This window comes from Myripristis murdjan, chromosome 14, assembly GCF_902150065.1.
Source record: "Myripristis murdjan chromosome 14, fMyrMur1.1, whole genome shotgun sequence".
Classification (NCBI taxonomy): Eukaryota; Metazoa; Chordata; class Actinopteri; order Holocentriformes; family Holocentridae; genus Myripristis; species Myripristis murdjan.
Window position 1 is genome coordinate 26569784 of NC_043993.1, and position 17064 is coordinate 26586847.

A 17064-nucleotide genomic window follows, 5' to 3' on the forward strand; every position below is an offset into this window, starting at 1 on the left:
TGATACTATAAATGCTGCAAGTGATACAAGAGTCGATTCTTATTCAAGTCTTATCATATGTTTATCATATGATATGATATCATACAGTAACATATAAGCTGTTACTGTATGTGCAGCAAGATGCTCACATATTCCTTATTTTTGTACTGCATTTTCAAAAAATGTAGCCATGTTTCCTCTCTTCCACCAGTTTTGTCATCCTGTTTCCTTCAATTTGTTAAAGGAATACTCCACATTTTGGGTAAAATCCCCTTTTCCCAACTTACCCAGACTGTTCACCTCTGTACATCCAGTGGTTCAGTTCCTATGGGTAGCATTTGGTGTTAGCTTAGCATAAAGACCTGAAGTCTATGGGAGTCATTAGCCTAGCTCTGTGAAAGTGAAAAAAATAAACCTTAGAGCAACTCCAAGGCTGTCTAGTCTACACAGTGAATCATGTGGCTAATGAATCTATGGGAGTGTATAAGCCAGGCTAATGACTCCTATAGACTTCAAGTCTTTATGCTAAGCTAACATTGAACATCTTGTCTCAGTCTGGGTAAGTCTGGTATTTTGCCAAAAATGTTGGAATATTCCTGTAAGACCATGCAAACATAAAAGCAAACAAGAATGAAAGAAATCCAACCCAAGAATCACGGCAGCCCGATGGGCCACAAGTCTGGTTTTCTTCCTCTTTTTTTTTTTTTTTTTTTGTTTGTTTGTTTTTTTTTTTTATTTCAGTCCAGTTCCCAAACTGCAATATTTTGTTGTTTTACACTCAAGACACAGCCATGCACAATTCAAAGTTCAAAAAGTCTATTGCTTCAACCACAATTAAAAATAGTTTATCCAAAACCTCATTTCCCCCGTCGCTCGCTTGTCCTTTTTCAAAGATGGGGAAAGGCCTGCTGAGGTATGCCGGATGGATCAGCAGTTTTTACAAAGCTAGACAAGAATAAGAGTAATAATAATAATAATAATCATAATAATAATCATAATAATTTAAAAAGAAAACATTTTTTGTCTTTGTTCCATTCTCTTGATACACATTAATAGAGGAATTTTCACGCCACGTGTACAGGTTTACACATTCAGAAGATAGGAATGTACAGGAGCAACCACAGAAAAAAGGGGCAGGTCAGCGGTGTCTGTTGTCCCAAAATTCACCTTTGTGCTCATAGTTCAGACCTGTACATGGAGGAGAGGCCAAATGTCCCAGGGCCAGCAACTTTGCATGGAGCTTCCTGACAGGCCACCCACACCTAGCGCACACACACATACATGTACTAACACTCAGCAGTGGTACTCAGGACGGACTGTGTGGGCCTGCACACAGAGTGCTGCGCTCGCCGGCTCTCTGTCCAGATGAAGGAGTATCCGCTAAAGCCCAAACAGGAGAAGTTTGATCCGGGAGTGGAGAGACAGTGTGTGTGTGTTCGTTTTTCCTTTTTTTTTTTCAGTTTCCAGGGTGCAAAACATTTATTGATACATACCATATAGCAACCTGAATATTGTCATTTTTAAGTTACATAATTCTGAAAAAGGAAGGGTGTGGAGGGGGGGGCGAGGGGTTCCCATCATATTTACATACATACATACATATCCTAACAATCTTAACCTATTCGAAGATGAAATACAGTGTATAGTTTGTTTTACATGCATGAAATCTGCCGCATCCTCCTGTCACTCCTTCATCTTCTGTACATTTATTGTACAACGGAGGTACAACATGACCGAGCAGCTACCCTGCACCTCAGAGTCAAGGTGGACGACAAGAGTGAGGCATCTATTAGTGCAGACTGAGGTAGCCCCTCCCCCCACAACACACACACACACACACACACAAATGCACAGCCACACACAGGGTGATGCCAGATGGGAAATACCTGACTAAGCTATCAAATACAGACACAAACTATTTCATATATTCCTTATGTACATGAAGTGGATGAAATTGTTGGATTCAGCTCTCCTTAAGACAGGCTACAATCATAAAATGGCACTCGATACTTACAAAACTGGGAAAATGACTGAGCATCATTCTCTCACTATCTGCCACATGTGCAAAAGAGGAAAAAGGAAAAACTCACAGGAACACTTTTAGAGTACATGACGAGTTCATTTGCAAAAAAAAAAAAAAAAAAGATAAATGCATTTACTGAGAAGAGAAAAGTGACTGTTGGATGTAATGCTTCACATAACTTGTTCTGAATCCAAAATGCAAAACTTTGTTTTGCAAAAGCTAATATTGCCTATGAATTAGCCTACCACTGTCGTTTTTTTGACTGGAGATACCTCATCTTGTAAACAGACTCTTCAAGCATGAATGAGGAAAGACAACGGGGAAGAAATCAGCAGCATCTTAAAAGCTGTGAAAGGGGTTTGCAAACTGCATGTATATGACGTCCTCATGGACAGGTAAGCCACGGTTTTGTTGGCGTTGAGCCCCAACAAGAGCCAACACGGTCCTGTTCTGCTGTGTAAGATGAGAAGCCTCATGAAAGGTTCATGTTCACAAAGTGTGTCAGTCACCCGGGTGAGGACACGTTCTGTTCCCAGGACGTCCCGCAGTGAAAAACACAGTGCAGCGTTCCCTGTTCAGTGTTATGGGTTGTTGTTATTGTTGTGCATGCAGAATACACTGCAGGGTGACCACAGGCGTTTCAGAACAGGCTCAGGTGACACATATGACACAAATGTCAAGTATTGCCATAGCACAGAAATCTTGTCAGGGGGAAGAATTTGGAAGAATGTAAATCGAAATGAAAGTCACTCAGATTTGTGAAACTGCTTTATGTTGTTTTTCCATTTCTACATTTTTACCTTCTTCTATGTCCCCACTTTTATTACAGTTTAGATATCAAGGCTGTTTGAGAAAGGCTTTTGACAGTAACTGCCATATAAACCGATCCCAGTTTGGGACAGTTTCTGGGACAGTATCCATTTGTGTGCATTTTTAAATAATCCATATAGGCCAACATGTGGATGGAATGATATTAGTTCTACTGTATATATTCTATATATTCATGGGATAAAGATCTCAAGATCCTACAAGATCTTAAAGTGTCATCTATATGTCAGTGTGTTCAAGTGTCTCTCACTAGATACAGCAATTGATTTGAAAATATCTCTATATTTTGCATATCGTAAAATGTTGTGAATTTGCAGACTGAATTTGGTGTACACAAACGGCTATTGAGAACATTTGAATATTTTAAACCATCCCCCAGACTTGAAGCCTGACTAATGATGCTGAATTCAGCCACATAATGTCACTTGTGATGGCTACGGGTGCCTTAAAGGGACACTCGTCGAGCGGTGTTCAGAATGTCTCCTTGTTTTGGAGCTCAACAGCAGAAACCATGGCTATTTTGGTTTTGAACTCAGAGAGCGAGCATCCCTCCAGCAGCTCTCTGCTCCTCCTACTTCAGCGTGTGCACACCAGATCGCGTGTCTTACTGCGCACACTTGCTCTCTAAATCACAGGATATCTTTGACATTCGTACCGACCTGGTTCAGGGTGACGCACCAGCCTGCAGGTAATATTTCTACTGAATATAACCGGCTGTTACTCTGTGCTTGAGCACTTGTCTAGCCTAGTTAGGCTTCTGGAGGTGCAAATATTCTCTACAATCCAATCGATGAGCATCCATATAATAAACATGTAAGTTCACGGCTCTCTTATACTTACTTTGGATCACAGTAAGCCCGAAAAAGTCTCATGACTGAAATGAGAATAAAACAGCTTCGGTGACCTCTGCGACAGGCTGAACGAACCTGTCTCAGATGAAAGATGAGAAGTGTATCTCTTCACTGATACAAAGCGGACAGACGATGGAGATTTATAAAGGTCGTAAAATTGTGATTAAAAATGGTAAAGGTCATCCCTATCTTCTCCCCCTCTAGCAGCATCCCTGCACACACACACACACTCCCACACACAAATGCACCACCTTGAGATGCGACAATCTGCAGAGGATTAGCAAGGTTGCTCCATAGAGCCGTGGTCATGCAGGCAAAGGTCGGGTCCAGAGTCCCAGAGTCACTCTCTCACATCAATATGGTCACTGCAGGTGCAGGTGTGGCCTGATCGCGCCTTAATGGAGGGACCAGAGGAAAGAAAACCGAGCCTATAGCTGGGCAGGGAAGGAATCACAAGCTCTTGGTTTTGTCATTTTCTCCTCTTCACTCCCAAAGTTTCTCTTGCTTAAGATCTTGAAATGGAGCACACTTTCTTTTCCGTTACATTTTTCCCACCCTTTTTTTGGTTTGGGAGCGACTGCCTCCCAAACTGGACGTTGGACATAAGAAGATGTGCACATACACTTTGTACACACACGCATACACACACACTCACACACACACACTCGATGGTGGACTGCTCTACATGTACAGAGTGCTGGAGAAGTAAACGAGGAGGCAAGGTCTTTTCAGCAGCATGGGCTGAGAGGCTGCAAGGCCAGATGTCCGTCCTACATATGAGGCCTGGGGGTGTTTTGTCCTTGTGCTGTCACCGTAAGTCACACAAACCCCCTCTTGTGCTGTCACCGCCAAGTCACCCACCACCCGCACACCCAACCCCCACCCCCCATTAACACACACATCACGGGCGGGGCTCCAGCTCTGGGTGCGGACCGAGGGCGCACCCTAGCGACTGCTGTTCTTTATGGCTTCCTTCGCGGCTACAATCAGAGGCGTCAGGCTGGATAGAGGCTTTGCTAACTTCAGGAAGGAATGCTGCAGAGGACAGAAAAAAATGGATGAAAAAATCAGATATGATATGGAATTAGAATTACAGAAATTTGCCATTTAGAAATGACTCACTGTCCTCTGCGTGTATGACAAAGACGGAAAATGAAAGGAAAATTCTGGGAAACAAAATCTTAATCATGAGCACTGAGTTTTACTACCACTGCTACCATCGCTATCCAGTATTGTTTATTAAATTCTCAAGACTTATGTGTTTAATATGTGCGTTTTTTGGTGGATGGGTGAAGATTTTTGCTAAATGGTATTTGCAGTGTGCCTGCAAAAACCATGATAGTAGGGAAGTGTTGGATAAAAAACAAAGCTATATAAGCTGCAAAATTGGTATAGTAACTAAAAACCCCCTAACTAACTGATATCAAATTAAATAGATCAAAATTACTGCTGAATTAAATTGGGATCTGGTGAATCGGGATCCAACTGAACTGGGAAATGGGTGCCAGGCAATGCCCATCCCTAATTAACATCATTAACAAGTGACTCCAGGAGCCAAATTCTGATTATTACCTGGAGCAGCTCCTTGGCCGAGCCTCTGCGGTCCACGTCCATCTCCAGACAGCGGTTGAGGAAATCTCTAAAAACAGACGACAGCCTCTCTGGATTCTGCAGCTCCGGAGTCCCGTTGGTGGCGATCAGGTACAGGGCCTGGATGGATGGACGTGGTCAAGGTCAGAGGTCAGAGGTCAGAAGATCAAGTGACTGTCTGAGAGAACCGTAGGCCTCGGAGGTCATGTTGTCATTTGTTAGCATTTTTGTGACTTCAAAAAAAAATTACTTTGTCTGTGGCAGAAACAAACCGCTGTCACAGCAGCTGTTATGAAATAGCAGGTAAACCCAGATGTTACTAAGGATATTAATCAAGGTTTTGTTCCACTAAGGTCTAACAGAGCCCTTTCCTCTGAGCCAGCACCAGCACCTATAAATAGATAGATTTTCACACATTTTTTTATAATCTGAGTGTGTGTGTTTTTTTAATGACTTGCTAATGGCTAAGTGGTTAACCACCTGTGATGATCCGTCAAACATGGCTGGACTTGTAGTGCTTCTTCTGCTCTTAATACTTTTGTTATCATTCCCTGACAAATTTGTGACATGTGTAATGTGCAGGGCGGTGTTAGCGTTTCGTCAGCAAAAAAACAATTATTTCGGTTGGAAAGTGGCAGCAAAGTTCAGCTTCAAAATTCAGAATTCAGATTCAGTCCCATTCAAGAGAGAAACGTGCGGATAAAAACATTTAAAAGCACATGTTTTAAATCACAGACTTAAAAACCTCATGGATTTTCCATGGACAGAAAATGCATTGGATCCGGATTTCCATATCCGGACAAAGTTTGCAGTCAGCATTAGGTCTGATTTCTGAAGCCTACAGAAGAAGTGTGGCCCAGCGTTGCGGTTTCTCTCTTACCCTGAGTGGATTCTCATTCAAGTAGGGCGGCTCTCCCTCCACCATCTCTATGGCCATGATTCCTAGAGACCAGATGTCCACTTTTGGCCCATATGCTTTCCGGGTCACCACTTCTGGTGCCATCCAGTAGGGCGTACCCACCATCGTGCTGCGCTTGTTCTGCTCTGGAGTGATCTGAGCACAGAAGCCAAAGTCCGCTGCAGAGAGGGAGAGAGACAGACAGACGTGCAGCTATGTGTCATATTCTCTGTTCATAACTTAAAGGAGACTAATACACACAGAATATCTTTGCTTTTTGCATTTGGCTTGCGAATTTGAGCTCAAGTGTGTACTGCAACCTGTTCATGCACCTTACATTTAATATGCAAGATGCATTCCTGTTTTTAGTTCATCTGCACTCAAGCTAAAGCCACATGTCCAGAAGTTTGAACAATAAAATGAAGACTTACTGAGCTTGACGGAGCCGTCCATACCCAAGAGGATGTTGTCACTTTTAATGTCTCTGTGGATCACCTGGTTGGAGTGTAGGAAGTCCAGGGCTTGAAGACACTACAAGGAGATGTAAAAAAAAACAAAAAAAGTGAAAGAGCACGCCTGATGAACACGACACACAGAGAGGAAATCTATAATGAAAACAACTTTGGACTTTCCTGCTCTCTTGGCTGAGTGGTGTATACAAATTAGTTTGCATGTGCCTGCGTGGATGTAAAGGTCAGCTCATCATGACCGCAGAGGCAGAGGGTGGTATCACTGATGTTTAAACTTGGCTTCTTACCTCTCTGCAGACTGCAGCAATCTGGCCCTCGTCCATGCAGGTCTCAGTCACTACATCTGTCAGTGAGCCACCCGCCAAATACTCCATCACCACCCACAGCTCGTCTCCTACCAGGTAACTACAAAACGAAAGGGGAAGAATAAAAAACAACGGAAATACTTTTTGCACTAGTGCACTGTGCATTTGTGTTTGGAGGACGCATGAACACATTTTGAGAAAGACTCATTGTTTTAATCTTATTTCCTCTTTTCATTGAGGTAACTAAGCATCAAGGGGTTTGAAGTGGTATTATGCTAATAATATATTAGCTAAATATCCCCAGGTTGTTTTTAAATAATGAGATATGATTAATGACATGCTGAAACTATAATGCTGCTTTGCAAATGGAGAAAGGATGCGATTATCACATTTTTCTGAGGCATCACAGACTAAACAAGACATTATAGCTCATGTGGAAACACCTTTAAGGTTTATGTGAGTTTGATTAGACACAACACAAATCAGCTGAGCATGTATTTGCGTAATTTTAAAAAGTAACAAAAGGAGAGCAGCAATGGAAGAAAAAGATGAGTGAAAACGATGTTATGGAATTTCTATTAAATATTATTTTACTGGTTGATAGAACATGTTGCTGTATTTTTCTATTTTTTGAGTAACATTTTTTTGTGTGGTTATCCTTCAGCTCACATTCCAAAGCAGTAGGTGGCAGTAATGCATCTTAATGTTGAATGCTGGCCACCACTAAAAGGCAAGAATGAGGAAGATGAAGGCATTCTGAGAATTCTTCTCCCACTGTCATAAAAATGGAGGCCCAGAGGGTTTTTCAAAATCATTACGGTAAAAAAAAAACAGGCATTGACCTTGTCCTTTTTGCAACTGGCAGAATAAAACATCCCGGAAAAAAACATTTACTTGACACTTACATTCACAGACAATGAACAAGAGCTTCGACACAGCTTTATGTGATAATAAAGTATCCAACACCTCTGTCAGCTGCGGTGACACTTCTCTGGTGCATAAAATCCATAACATCACCATATAAAGGTAAGCTGCTTGGTTTATTAATCAACCTGGGGAACTATCAGGCTTGTTAACCCGGTTAGTCGGATTCAGTGCCACCCTAGCAGCTAAAGTGGGTAACTAGACCACTTGCTTGGCCGCATGCGGGGCTGAAAATAGTTGCTGCTCGTGGCAAGTGACCATCAGATAGCGCGGTGCAGGCTGGCATCTCAATGTGACTGCTGCAGTTAGGTAATAATACTACTGATGACTTGATTAAATTAGGAACAGCCCTGGTCACGGGGAGGTTGTTTGTGTGACGAAACACAGTTTGATGTTAGTAACTATCAAAATGACATGATTCCACATCTGTGTGACGGTTTATGTTTCGTGAATGTATTAGGAGCTGACAAAAACAGCTGAATCAATGTGCCAAACTCTTGTTCCACTGTTATGAACGTGTTATACACCGAGTTACAAATAAAACATAATTGGAAAATTGTTGTGTTGGTGTTATTTTTTCCCCATATCCTGTTGAACTGTTCAAGAGAGAGGAACAATTCTATTATATGAGCTCTGTATAATTCAAATTTGATTTTTACTGACACAAAATCTGGCGAGAGCTGAAAGTCAAAATCAAATCAAAACCAAAATGACAGGTGAGGGCTTATACTGATTCAGCAAATGTTGACTTGTTGAGGAGCTGACCTGTCCAGGTAGTTCACTATATTGGAGTTTTTGTTTTCCCTCATCACCAAGATCTCATTGATGATCAGCTCTTTCTTAGGCTGCTGCTGCAGGTTCATCTGCTTAATGGCCACCTGAGAAAACAGAAAATAGATTATTTTCCCAGACATGGAACAAGACACCTGGAAAGAGAGTTAGGCAGGGTGGTTTTGATAAGGGAAAAGAAATAAAGTGGGTGCTTGGACAAAGGGACACACCTGAGATGATAAGTCCAAGAAGTAACACAGTAATAACATACCTCCTGGCCGGTGGCAATGTCAATTGCAGTGTACACAGTGCCCGACGCTCTGGGGAAACACAAAATCAACACCATGTCAGTAATATGCCAAACACTCCTACTATAAATGGGATTATACACTACATCACCAACTCATGATGCTTATTTTGCATTGTCCGTCTCCCACTCTTCCTCCTTCTGGCCAAATGGACTAAAATTAGTTTGAAAGTTAATTATCTAACATAAAAAGCATGTTACACAGACAGAGATGGATTGTGCACTTGGCAATGATGTTAGAAGCAGATCTGATGACGGTGCAGCTGAAAGGTTTTAAAACCGACTGCTTTCTAATACAGTGAATTTCAGTGTGAACAGTGAACAGCTTGAGCTTGAGACTGAAAAACAGACATTTATCATCTTTAGCCAGCGTTCAAACTATGCTTGGTTATCAAAAAAAAAGTCAAAATTGTATCTTGAGAGAGTTATGTTTTCTTGCTCTGAAATCAAGGACATTCATGCCAAAGTTGCTCAATGAAGCTCAATGCGTCCATAGCTGTTCTCTGTTGTTCTCAGTGAACCAAACATAATATTCATGTCTTATCTAATTGGAAAAAAATACGTGACAACAGCAGGGATAAATAAATGCAGCTACTGTCTAAAACCATTCCTAATTGTGTGTGAACCCTAGAAGTGCACACTGTGAAGCAGGCATCCCTATGATTTATTTCTCCCCACATATAAAAATCCCTTAGTATATGTGCTCATTTTACCACCAAAACATGAATAACATTGAGTTAGCAGGGCTGTGATAAGCACAGGTGCTGGATCTGAAAGCAATCTGCATTTTTCTCTCACTGCAAATGGTCAAGGCATGGCATGCAACCCTTTTCTCCTTATTTGGTGGTATAGCATGCTCTGATGCGCCTCACTATCCTTCCTGAGTTTGGGCCTCTGATCTTTCCTCCCTCTCCCTCTCTCATGCTGTCAGCTACACCTGTGTATTGTCAGTAGCTATGAATAATGAAGCACCGTTGCTGTTTAGTCCAGTGCTCATAACTTAAAGGTAACTCTGCACGGAGTAAACAGTCACTTCTCTACCGAGTTTCCGGGTCGATGACTGGAATAGTGAGCGTGTCAGCTAACATCTGCATAATTTTTATCTGCTCAAGGAGTGCAGCGAGCGGGGACTCGTGGGTGAGGATGACAGAGAATCAGCAGGGAGAGAGACAAGGGGAGAGAGCGAGAGAGGGCGAGAGAGAGACGGCTGACCTAATCTGGCCCGTGGCCATTTCAGGATACAGTTCTCATTTCCTGTCTACTTCTCTTTCTTTTCTCCCAGGCATTCAGCCTCCCTCACTCCACCTCCGTGTCTCTGAAGCGGTCACTACGGCTCAATCTCTCCTGGCTAGACTGACTGCGCCAGAAATTGCTCTATTTTCAATAACAGTGGCGAGTGGTTTATGATATACTTACCCTTGTCCTATTTTCTCGAAGCGTGTGTACTTCTTTTTGGGATCTCCCACACTCACAATGCTCCCTGAGTCAGAGAGAAAACACAGAACTGGTTGAGCTTGTGCTGGCACGCAGGCATGAAGACCCACACAAATACACACAGACACAGAAAACGCTCTTGTATGAAACTTTTCTAGCTGCCTATAGACATTCACTGCCTTGTGGCTACACATTGTAGTGAAATGCATGCATCTTTCCTGCCTGTTGCACGCTGGTAATGAATATCTGGGGACCCTCAGGGATCCTTGAGGGCCTTCCAGGGGTCCTCAGCAAAATGAGGAATAACTTAATTTCTCTATAACTTATTTTGCTTGAGCTTGTTTTGATAAGAAAAATTGTATGAGTGAGTAGCTCGAGTTTATTTAGAGCCCTTAATCACTATTACAGTCTCAAAGGGTTTTAAAGACCCTCGAGTTTATAGAAAACAAAACAACATCCCCCGACCTGATCCCTGAGGGCGGGCAGGAAAAAAATCCCACAAACCCCAGGAGCTAATACAGGGAAATTTGGAAGAAATCTTGGGAAGGGTCACAGAGAGAGGGAAGCCCCTTTCAGGCCGGTCAAAGGTGTAGTGGGTGACCAGAGGGTCATTATTAGCTCAAATTGGTTAAAATCAAGAGTGAGTGTTTTAATATTTAACACTTAGCACAAACCAAAATATCTCTTCACATCAGGGCCCCCGAGGGCAAAATCACTGCTGCTTAATGAAAGTCAGCTTGGGAGTCTGGGAAATGGGAAAGTTTGGAAAGCGCTGGTGTAGGAGATGCAAATGAACAAAGAAAAAGCTGATTATTTAGTCTAATTGCCCTGTTTAGACAACGTGACCGAACTCATCTTTCTTTTTTTTACCATATTTCTCCAAGAGAGACAAAACATGTACTTGATACAATGCTGTAATGTCAGCTGGAACACAGCCTCTCGTCGGGGTCAAAGTTTAAACCAACATCCTTTCTGTTATTAGTTTAACCTCCCCACCCAGGGCTTTTCAAAGTGCGGTCCAGGGACTCCCAGGGGTCCTCGGGGGGGTGTTGAGGTCCCTCAGCAAAATGAGTAATAGTTTAATTTCACAATAACTGAATCGACTCGAAATCGTTAGAATGCAATGTGTGTGAGTGATTAGTTTAACATTATGTTTTTATCTCAACACTTTGAATTATTATACATTATTACACCATTTATCAGTGACTTGAATATCCAGTCTGTCATTCACACTTGTCAATAAAGTGGGCTTTGTAGTAGTTGTGAAGCAGAGCAGACCCATGGAAGACCTCAGGCAGAGGGATTGTGCACATACAATGAAATATCAAACACGCACAGACACACAAGTACAAGTCAGCCCACACACAGACACGTAAAAACGCATAACTGCACATACTGAGCCGCTCCAGAATCTCCTCGTCTGTCATTTTGGACTTCTTCCTCTGGCGGTCAGTGTGGCGGTACATTGTGTTGGACGTGTTCTCTGGTTGGACCTGGGACTCTGGCGGGGTCACCACCTCCTTCACAGGGGTGGGAGGCTTCGCCGGCTCCATCACAGAGCGCGTGTAGATCTGTGAAGAGGACGCAGCCGATGAATGGCGAAGGGAAAGACATTTGCAACAGATAGACGCCGTCCGGTCCTTTCAAGCCACAAACTCACAGATTTAGTGTGCTCGGGCCGAGGCGCGATGACCGGGGGCAGCTCGTCGTCATCGTCGTCCTCTTCCTCCTCCTCCTCCTCTTCCTCCTCCTCATCCTCTTCTTCTGACACAGGCGGTGCTATCGGGGGCTCTGACGATGATGTTTTGGCACCCTGGAGGGAAGAGGTGTGAGTCAGTCTGGGTGTCTGTGATAATGTAGTGCTAAGGAATGAAATGTGTAGGTGTGCATCCCCAAAATACTCCACAAAACAAAAAAATATTCTTTTACTGGGCTGTGTGAGCTTGGAAGACATCCTGAACAGCCTGCAAGCCCCAGCAAAACCAACCGTGCTCAGAGGGTCGGTTCTGCCAAGCTGGGGTTCAAATAGACTTTTTCTGACTTACGGCATCTCTAACACAAAGAATAATTTCAAATGCTAACAGTATATTTTAAGTATTTGGATCCCCCCCTGGAGTTACACAGTAGAAAAAAATAAATCCATGTGCAAATCTGTACTCTCATTTTGGAAATCTGCACACACACATCCATAAACTCTACCCTCAAATTACAAATACATACTAACAGATTTATTGCTCTCACATTACAATAAATCTAGATGAATTAGATTTACGTTTTTGGCACTATATCGCTGTCTGACATTTGAATTGCTACATGTGGGTGGTCTCCTCTCTTTGGAGAAAAAGTAGGCCAACTTGCACATACAATTTGCAAATCGGATTCATAATTTCAAAATTTATTAAGGGCTGCACACGATGGTACAGAGTTGTAATTTGAGGGTACAGTTTCTGAGTGTGTCTGTGTGTGTGTACAGATTTTTTTAACCTAAGAGTATGAATTTGCAGGTGGATTACAGTTAAAGGTGCACAATGCAAAGTAGCCTAAGGTGGAACGACATGAGGACTGGTTAGACTCAGCTGACAAAAAAGCATGGAATAAGCATTTAATCTATTAGTCTGATGATGTTTGATCCAACCATCAAACTGCATGCTTGTTTTAGTGTGTTTGGTCAGCTGAATCTAAAGGGTTCTCGCTTAAATCTACCCAGTTTTGCATCGTGCACCTTTAATCTCTTGTCATACACTGTCATTTTGTGCAAGGAGCATGATCAAATCTAATCAGGGTACCAAATGTGGTAAAATGTACAGAGAAAATCTGCTGGTAACATATGAAAGCACTGTGAGTCAAGTGGCAGGGAAGCAACAAGGGAGAGAGAGAGAAGTGTTAAAAGAGTGAGGTGCATTTCAGTGCATCTTTACCAAAATAGGGGTTCAGAGTTAGAGGGTCAGGCCTGACAATATAAGGTGTGGTATGAGCCAATGCACCTGCTTTGACGGTTATCAAACCACTGAATGGATGTTATCAGTCATAGCCCCCCCTCCCTTCACAGGTATGGGTTTGTAGGTACCTACTGCACCTTCTTGTGGGTCAGAGGGCTGTTGTCTATTCTTATCGTCACCTTTCATTAACTTAGCTTTGATTAGCTGCGTGGTTATGGTGAGGAAAAGGTAATGGTTACGGTTAGGAAAGGGCTCATTGTCATAGTCAAGGTTAGGAAACGTACCATAATGTTCGCTAACACTGCTGTCTAACATTAACATTTACATCAGCTAAAAACAAACACGTCTCTTGCTTTAGTTGGGACGTGATCTTGCGTCTCTCACCCCCACCACCTCCGTATGTGACTGACCTTGTCTTTATACCACATCATGTCTGGCTCCAGGGTCCCATTTGACTGGTTTGACAATAGGAACAGATGATAACAACTTTTGACCTTCTAGAAGCTGCAATAGGGACCTACTAACCCATACCTGTGCGTGTGTGTGTGTGCGTGTGTGTGTGTGTATGGGGGGACCGACTGATGACGTCCATTCAACGGTGTGATAACAGTCGAATCGGGCGAGACCGATGAGACTATGAATTTTGAGGAAGCATACTGCTCTGTATATTTAACTGAGTTACAGGAGAAAACATGCTGCAGCATTGCAGGGTGTGCATTGTGGTGATGAACTGTAGAAATCCTCCTGATCTGCAAAATTACAGAAGTGCTATTAATATGCTTCAGGCAGTTATTATGCTTAAAGCCCAGTCTTTACCTCCCCCATCCAAAACTCTGCTTGCCTTGGATCATCTTCCTCTTATGGAATGGAAACATTTCATCCATTCCCAGTCTCGTCATGCATAAATGAAGCAGTGCAGCTTATTTCTAGCGATTAAGGCGAATAGTCTGGCTGAAGGACAGTCCCAGTCCTCCATTCAGACATGTGAGGCCTCTGACCTGGGTCCTGTTCCGAGGAGGGCTGGGCCAAGTTTGCAGTGCAGGGATGAGAGCCTGACTAACCGTAAGCGGTGCTACGTGGTTGTCACAGAGCCATGCGGTAATGTCTACAGTGGTGATGGAGTTACAGGCACGTTATTGACAATGTGGACCAAACTGTGAGGAATATGAGCTCATACATGCAGAAGTTTGACAGTCATCACAACCCTCTGTGGCATGCGCCCCTGCCCTGCCATTTCAGAGATGGACCATTTCAAATTGCACACAGATAAGGGCAGTTTTCCTGGAATATCATCTGTTAACAGATCTAATTATGCCCCCCCCAAAAATGTCATACAGAGAGTGATGATGCCTCTAAAATTAAATATTTGGCACTTCTGGAATAATGGTCCTTTCCATTCAACATAAAAGTGGTGCTGGAGGATTCTGCTTCATTTAGTTAGTAGCCTATAATTAAAAGTAGGAGATCAAATAGTTGAATTTAGCTCAATAGCCAATGCAGAGGTACAGCATGTGGAAAATAATATGGAGGAATTACCTTGTCAAATAATGCGCTGCAGGTTCTAAGGCTGACGGGAGGCCCAGATGACAGCAGTCGGTTCTGAATGTGAAGGTTGAAAATGGGAGGATTTACTCAAAACAAACCCACACAGTGTTTAAGAGTAAGTGGACTTAAGGGAAGGGGGGGAGGGCAGGGGTACGCTACTGAGGGATGGACACTAGGTCCAAATATTCCCCTCTCACATAGCAGCATGAGGAGGAGAGGTTTTCACTGTGTTGATGAGACATGATAAAGACACACTGTGCCAACCTGAAGACTGTCCTTCGCCCGCGCCTTTCTGACCCTCTTTTACATAATTTCCGTACTGAAACAGCTGCTATTTTAATAAGTCTTATTTCAAAGACAAGTCACTTCCATTGCTCATGTATTCCTCATTACGTATTCCAATATCTGAGCCAGATCTCAAACCTCCCGATAGCTCTATCAAGATAAAATCCAACAGTTATTACATCACCAAAATTATGAGATTATCTCTAAACGATTGTCTCAGTGCTGTTTCAATATTTAAGTGCAAACTCAAGACCTATTTTACATGTTAAATATAGCAAAATCTCTTAACTCTCACCATGCCAGCCATTCCTTTCTCCTCCTTTCCTTTCCATTCAGCTCCACTGAGCACACACACAAACACACACTAATGATAAGTTGTCCTTTTTACTCTCTGTTTTTGTCCCGTTTTGCCCCCTGAAACTCGTTTTGATGAATTTGTTTTGTTACAAGCCTGCCTTAACTCACTTTGACTTGACTAACTTCTGGGAGCAGGAAAAATGAAATCAGCGGCGTAATTTGTTGAAAAGAAAGCTTCCTATCTGTGCATTTACACTGATGTTGGTTTGTTTCATTTCATTGGACAAGCAAAATCACACTCAAATTAGAGTATTTGTATTGAATGCATTTCGTATTAACATTTGATGTGGGTATTGTTGCATAATCGTTACTCAAAATCTGCATGACCAGCGGACTAGTTGTGAAGGTATCATTCATTATTGGCACAGAATAGTCACAGATTGTCTGATCCAAACAAGGTAGCGGCACTCAATGGATGAATGAAAATGCTGGATGCCATTAAACTAAAATTCTTGGCATGAGTAATTATAATTGTCTTGAATTTACTGTGATGACAAAACTTTTCTTGAACTGTAAACTTATGTACTTTAAACAAATAGCTTACTTCTAAAAATCTACTTATTTTCCAATGAACTGTCAACATGAATATTAAAGCTTTAGATTGATGATAACAATTAATACACTAAAAAAATACTGACTGGTCTGTCCTAGCAATAAACGATGGTAGTTTTTAACCTGGGTGATCTTGAGCAACTCAACAACCCTTACATGACAAGGCTGTTAGGTTTACCTATCAGATTCTCATATCCCATTATCAAAGGCCGTAAGTTAAAATAATACACAGTTGTGTGACTAAAAACTCCTGCTATCCAGGCTTTGGCGAAACATCCAGTCATCCATACTCCAATCTCACAACTATGCTGGATGTGGAAGGTCATGTTAGTAAAGTTAAACAGAAATGTCAACAACATACAAAAGGTGAAATGATTGTCATGTCCTAGGGCAAATCTTTGACTCTCTGATCCTCAAATGAATGATTGTTAACTTTGTCACCATACAGACTGAGCCATTTAACTGGCTGTGGTTGCCCAAAGACAAAGTCAGATGAATCCTGTGGATCCTCTCTATATTCAGTGGAACCACTCTCGAGTAAAATATCCACAACTGTCTACTTAGAGGTAAAGCCAATATGAAGCTATCAAAACATGACGTCTCCCAGCAGTGGAAACATTTACTTCACCAGGAGGAAGGAACAACATGTCACCAAGCACTTAAGCACGAAGAGCAAACGACTTAAGAGAAAAAAAGGGGCTTAAGGCACTGCCAGTATGTCTTAACAGAATATAATTATTATTATACGGGAATATTGTGACACCAGCACCTGGAACACCCGAAATATATCTTAGTAAAGTGGAACAGCTGATTGTCATGGGATAATTTGTGAAAATATCTCTGGTGTAGCTCTACTGTCTGACACTGAGAGCACAGAAAAGTGCACACCAGGCACATGAAGTGAAACCTTCTTTCCGCTCCATACTCTTGAGCTAAATGCCTTTTTTGGTGTGACAGAACACCTAATTCTTCTAACCAAAGGATTAGGACCCAGCAAAACGTTTAG

General features: G+C 42.3%; 1 protein-coding gene across 2 annotated transcripts in view; it reads right to left on the minus strand.

The window, feature by feature from the left end:
• Positions 1 to 712: 712 nt before the first annotated feature.
• Positions 713 to 17064, minus strand: part of LOC115371389 (serine/threonine-protein kinase PAK 3) — a 37526-nt gene continuing 21174 nt past the window's right edge. Inside the window, exons 6-16 of one of the 2 annotated variants that reach the window (XM_030068734.1) lie at positions 14856 to 14918; positions 12041 to 12193; positions 11777 to 11951; positions 10363 to 10426; positions 8911 to 8959; positions 8634 to 8746; positions 6927 to 7044; positions 6601 to 6700; positions 6152 to 6348; positions 5254 to 5391; positions 713 to 4716 (exon numbers count right to left, since the gene is read on the minus strand). In XM_030068734.1, the coding sequence (XP_029924594.1) occupies positions 4627 to 4716; positions 5254 to 5391; positions 6152 to 6348; positions 6601 to 6700; positions 6927 to 7044; positions 8634 to 8746; positions 8911 to 8959; positions 10363 to 10426; positions 11777 to 11951; positions 12041 to 12193; positions 14856 to 14918 (1260 nt within the window). In that variant the 3' untranslated portion in view covers positions 713 to 4626. The remainder of the gene's footprint in view (positions 4717 to 5253; positions 5392 to 6151; positions 6349 to 6600; positions 6701 to 6926; positions 7045 to 8633; positions 8747 to 8910; positions 8960 to 10362; positions 10427 to 11776; positions 11952 to 12040; positions 12194 to 14855; positions 14919 to 17064) is intronic. The other variant, XM_030068735.1, reaches the window with a different exon arrangement.